Source organism: Macrobrachium rosenbergii, chromosome 35, assembly GCF_040412425.1.
Source record: "Macrobrachium rosenbergii isolate ZJJX-2024 chromosome 35, ASM4041242v1, whole genome shotgun sequence".
NCBI lineage: Eukaryota > Metazoa > Arthropoda > Malacostraca > Decapoda > Palaemonidae > Macrobrachium > Macrobrachium rosenbergii.
This window is the reverse complement of record NC_089775.1, coordinates 2,992,809-2,998,515: the sequence shown is the minus strand read 5'-3', so window position 1 is coordinate 2,998,515 and position 5,707 is coordinate 2,992,809. Positions and strand designations below refer to the sequence as shown.

At 40.3% G+C, this 5,707-nt stretch overlaps 1 protein-coding gene across 1 annotated transcript in view; it reads left to right on the top strand.

Annotated features, from left to right (window-relative positions):
- The first annotated feature begins 342 nt into the window (after positions 1-342).
- Positions 343-5,707, top strand: part of LOC136856345 (uncharacterized) — a 6,712-nt gene continuing 1,347 nt past the window's right edge. The window contains exons 1-3 of the mRNA XM_067134108.1: positions 343-516; positions 3,533-3,608; positions 4,392-5,707. The exon at positions 4,392-5,707 is cut by the window's right edge and continues 1,347 nt beyond it. Coding sequence (XP_066990209.1) covers positions 499-516; positions 3,533-3,608; positions 4,392-5,677 — 1,380 coding nt within the window. The 5' untranslated portion in view covers positions 343-498 and the 3' untranslated portion in view covers positions 5,678-5,707. The remainder of the gene's footprint in view (positions 517-3,532; positions 3,609-4,391) is intronic.

Here is a 5,707-nt window from a genome sequence, read left to right as displayed (position 1 = left end):
TTATGCTTTCAAATTTGTTAATCGGGAAAATCCAAGACTCGTGACATAATCACAAAGGATATATGGACAGATTTGTCGAAATCTCAAGATGGCCGCCAAAAAAATATCCAATCCAACCCTTTCCCTGTCGTAACGAGGATTCCCCCTTCCCTCCCCAACCCCTTTCCAACCTCCCCCCTTGCTTAATTGAACCCCCTGACATTTGTCAGCCCTACGTAGGAAAAGGGGGAAGGGAGGAAGGAAGAAGAGGCGCAAAAATACAATACATAACTTGGCAACTCCCTCTGCCTCGATGCCTGCCTGAAGTGAAAGGAGGATATATATGGCTGACGACGTAGCCACGACGTTATCACAGTTCTCAGGGGCGCCATCCTCTGACAGTGGCTTCCAGGTAGCCTCAGTCTTCCAGAAGGGCCTCTTGTTCGAAGGGCACGGCGTGAGGGCATCGTCATACCAGGATATTTTTCAGGAGTGGGAAGGTTGGGAGGTATCGGCGCCATGTTGGTTCTACAATTGGTATGTTTTAATTTCTTGTTTTTTTTTTGGGTTTCGGGATAAATACGTCTACGAACTGTATGTGCGTTTGTGTATGTGTGTTTGTGCCTGTATGTGGTGACGTCAGTCACCGCCATTTGCGTGAAATAACTGCTAAATCAGTCCATTACTGATAGTTATTCTAACAGGTCATTCATATTTTTCAAACAAATTCACCTCTCAGCTTCTGAACTCTCGCCCACCTTCCATACTTCCTCTTATAGACCTTAATTCTAGCCGTAATAAGTACATTCAGCTCCCTCAAGACAATGAAATAAGGAAACTTATAGTAAATGAATCTTGTCTCCCTTGGTATCACGCGTCCTAGGTGGCTAAATCAGCAAAACAATACCATAAGTAATTATCCTATAATTATACGTCTTGGCTTACTTATAATTAGACAAACGTTCATTTCATAAGTGGAACTTTCACTTCTCTTAAAGTTAAGTAATTTGAAATCCACAATTGTATTGTATAAGGATAAAGAATTTAAATTTATTATTATTATTATTATTATTATTATTATTATTATTATTATTATTATTATTATTATTATTATTATTATTATTATTAATTTTATTATTATTAATACAATTTATTTTTATTTTTAATATTTTTATTATTATTATTATTATTATTATTATTATTATTATTATTATTATTATTTTTCATTACAATTTATTTTTATTATTTTTAATATTTTTATTATTATTATTATTATTATTATTATTATTATTATTATTATTATTATTATTATTATTATTATTATTATTATTATTATTCAAAACTAACAAACAAAAATTATCACAAATTTCCTAAGTCACTTTCTACGAAACAGAGACTCAAAAGAATAAGGAAATATAAAAAAATTCCTCTCAGTAATGAGTCTGTGAAAACTGTAATTAAAAATACGAAAAAGAATAATTACAATAAAAGGAATTATAATTTTAAGTAGACAAACAATGCAAGTTTCTTCGGCACAATCGAGTTTTCCGTACGGCCTTTACAAGCTTACAATCTAGGCCGCCGAAAACGTATCTATCTATCATGAGCCGCGGTCCGTGAAACTTTAAACACGGCCCGCTGGTGGCCTATCCTATATCGTTGCCAGATGTATGATTATGGCTAACTTTAACTTTGAATAAAATAAAAACTACTAAGGCTAGAGGGCTGCAATTTGGCATGGTTGATGGTTGGAGGGTGGTTGACCAACATACCAATTTGCAGCCCTCTAGCCTCAGTAGTTTTTAAGATCTGAGGGCGGACAGAAAAAGTTTTATATAAATGTGAAATGAATTATTAATATTCATATCTATATCAGAAGGACAGATTGACAATCAGAGTGAATTTGAGATTATTATTATTATTATTATTATTATTATTATTATTATTATTATTATTATTATTATTATTATTATGAAACCGGTCAAAAATAAATACATAAATATATAAACACGAATAATTATAAAAAAATGCTAAAATAAAAAAATTGTTTGAAACAAATGAGCCTAAGAGAGAGAGAGAGAGAGAGAGAGAGAGAGAGAGAGAGAGAGAGAGAGAGAGAGAGAGAGTTGAATATCACCCAACGTAATGGAAACATTAAGGAACGTATGCAATCGATAATTACGTCATAATCTTTCGAAACAGACACATAACTCCATTTTCTATACACGCAATATGTCCTTGGGGACTCTTGCAATGTTTACACCCAACCTGTTTCCCCTTTCGAAGGGATTCGAACCTTTCTAACTCATCCTGATTGGCTGCAAGTCATTCTATTCAACGAATAACTCAATCATAAACTTAACTTGCATTTGGGATAGCCATTTTAGTTCCTGCACCCCGGGCCAATTGCCAAAATTGTCCGAGAACTGATGAACCCAAGCAGTCCAGTTTACCTTTGAAACGATGACGACATCTGATGACGTCACGGAGTTGATTGCAGACGACAGATGGTCTGCTGCTAAGTTGCCAGTTAGTATTTTTCCTCGATGTAATTGTCCGCTATTTCTTCATGAATAATTATCGCATTTTTGTGTTACGTCACTTTTTTCACTATTTATACATTTTATTTTGCTTTAATTATCTATTTATTAAAAGAAAATATATGAAAGTATATGTAAAGGTAATCGATGTGTTGCCAATGCGTAGGGTAACGCAATAGCATTGCGTAGACGATATAAAAAAAAAAATCTATATAATTCTCTAACCTGGAATTCGTAACGGTTCACGCGTAGCGGAAGTAACTGGCGCGTAACAGTAGCAAGAGACGTAACGGAGAGTGGGCGGGGTGGGGGTCAATGGAATTGGGGAGGGGGGGAGAACCCCTTGGATGATATCTATGTCACAATTGATGAGCCGTTGCAAAGGGAACCTATTTTAATACTACTACAAGTCTCGTTGAAAAAGTTAAACATTTTTGGATGATGTCGCCACAATTGGTGTCATTAAATCATAAAATAAACATTAAATGACAAGGTAACGGGTCTGGGCAATACCTGGCTAGGTGGCCGGCAAGGAATGCCAGCAGGTATGTGGAATAAGGGACTTGAAATGCAGCAGGGGATGTGGCTAGCAGATTCACCCCAAAATGGATTCGCAGATAGCAGAATGGATATTAGTATAGGGTTCTGTGTATGTGTGTACATGTGTGTATATTAAATACATAAATTAATATTATTGGAATTGTGTAGTAACTATTAATGCTATTAGAACAATATCTACTACTAATGTTCAAGTGTCTATTAGGCTATTAATGCTATTAATGTTTATCACTCTTTAGAAAACTGCTATTAACTAAAATAATGATTTTATCTTGTTCAAATTTCTATTACTGTACTGTAACACATGACTATATCTGCCATAGGTAGCTTTAAAGCAAGTGACAGCAGTTTTTAAATATGGCCTCTGTATTGCTACTAAGATTCCTATTTAATTAACAGCCTCTCTCTCTCTCTCTCTCTCTCTCTCTCTCTCTCTCTCTCTCTCTCTCTTTCAGACTGCTGTGGCATCAGCAATCCTAGCCTTGGTGGCATCTACAGAACTGTCGCCTCTGAAGCTTGGAGAAACTTCACGTGAGTACCCCTTCTTATTTTCTGTCAGTCTGTCCTGGGGAATATTGAATTTTATCCCAAGAAGAAGATGGTGGCGATGTAAACACAAAGTAGAGAGGATGGGGCCATTCGTAATTGGGCCATCTGTCGCTCTGAAATACTGTAGAGTCAACTCAGGGTTTCTGATGCGTCAAGATGGCGACAGGTTTTTGTTTCTTTGCTAAAGCCAAATTGGCGTTTTAGATGCGATAATGTCTTTACTTAAACAAAATAGCTAAGTCTTTGACAGTTACTGTGATTCATATGGGGTCTGTGTGTCAAAAATGTAGAATTATTCGTGTTATTGACAGGAATTGACAGTATACTGTCCTTATTGAGTGTTAAACAGGCGTAAACACCTTGTAACAATTCTTCCACAGAAATTATATATCTAATGATTTATTGTCATGTAAATCATTTAAAGAATTTTAGTTCCAATTTGACAATAAAATTAAGCATTGTGAACCCATACCAGACAGTTAAATGATAAACAAAGATAAATATAAAAATTTTGACTAAGATAAATATTATTGAATTTTGATCAAGCTTCTGAGTCTTCTGTGGAATCAAGTCTGGAATGAAATATTAAATAAAACGATATTTTGATTCCAGTGAAACTGGGAATTCCCACCACATTTTTGATCTTAGAGGAATGTAATATATATATTTATATTAAAATAAGTTTATTTTGTGGCGTCCATTAGGACAGGTTTTAATTTATTCCAATTCCTGTGACTGATCTCATTCCATTCCATTCCATTCCAGTCCGCGGGGATGTTGAGGCGCTCGACTCCGCCAGCAGGCTGAAGAGGTCGCCCCAGGGCCTCTTCGGAGTCTTCGGGAGGTCGCGGTCCCGGGGAAGGAGGCCTAAGGGTTACGGAGCTCCAAAGGCTCCGGCTAAGGGATACGGTCCCCCTCCAAAGGGACGTCCGAAGGCTCCAGCTAAGGGCTATGGAGCCCCTCCTAAGGCACCTCCAAAGGCTCCTGCTAAGGGCTATGGAGCACCTCCCAAGGCTCCTGCTAAAGGATATGGAGCACCTCCCAAGGCTCCAGCTAAGGGTTATGGAGCTCCTCCAAAGGCCCCAAGTCCTTCCTATGGAGCTCCTCCAAAGGCCCCAAGTCCCTCCTATGGAGCTCCTCCTAAAGCTCCAAGCCCCTCCTATGGAGCCCCTCCTAAAGCTCCAAGCCCCTCCTATGGAGCCCCTCCTAAAGCTCCAAGCCCCTCCTATGGAGCCCCTCCAAAAGCTCCTAGTCCCTCCTATGGAGCCCCTCCTAAAGCTCCAAGCCCCTCCTATGGAGCCCCTCCTAAAGCTCCAAGTCCCTCCTATGGAGCCCCTCCTAAAGCTCCAAGTCCCTCCTATGGAGCCCCTCCTAAAGCTCCAAGTCCCTCTTATGGAGCCCCTCCAAAAGCCCCTAGTCCTTCTTATGGAGCTCCAGAAAAAGCCCCTGCAAAAGCCCCCAGTCCTTCTTATGGAGCTCCTCCAAAAGCTCCAAGCCCATCGTATGGAGCCCCAGAAAAAGCACCTGCAAAAGCTCCTAGTCCTTCTTATGGAGCCCCTCCAAAAGCGCCTAGTCCCTCCTATGGAGCGCCTCCAAAGGCTCCTAGTCCATCATATGGAGCTCCAGAGAAAGCTCCAAGTCCTTCGTATGGAGCGCCCCCTAAAGCCCCTAGTCCTTCCTACGGAGCTCCACCAAAGGCTCCTAGTCCATCATATGGAGCTCCAGAGAAAGCCCCTGAGAAAGCTCCAAGTCCTTCCTACGGAGCTCCGCCAAAGGCTCCTAGCCCATCGTATGGGGCTCCAGAAAAAGCCCCAAGCCCATCCTACGAAGCTCCGGCAAAGGCTCCAAGTCCGTCGTACGAAGCCCCGGCACAGGCTCCAAGCCCCTCCTATGGAGCCCCTCCGAAAGCACCCAGCCCATCGTATGGCGCTCCAGAAAAAGCCCCTGCAAAAGCTCCAAGTCCTTCCTATGAGGCTCCGGCACAGGCTCCAAGTCCCTCCTATGGAGCTCCCCCTAAAGCTCCCAGCTCCTCCTATGGTCCTCCAAGTTAGGCAGAGCTCTCCCATGATTGTGTTATACAC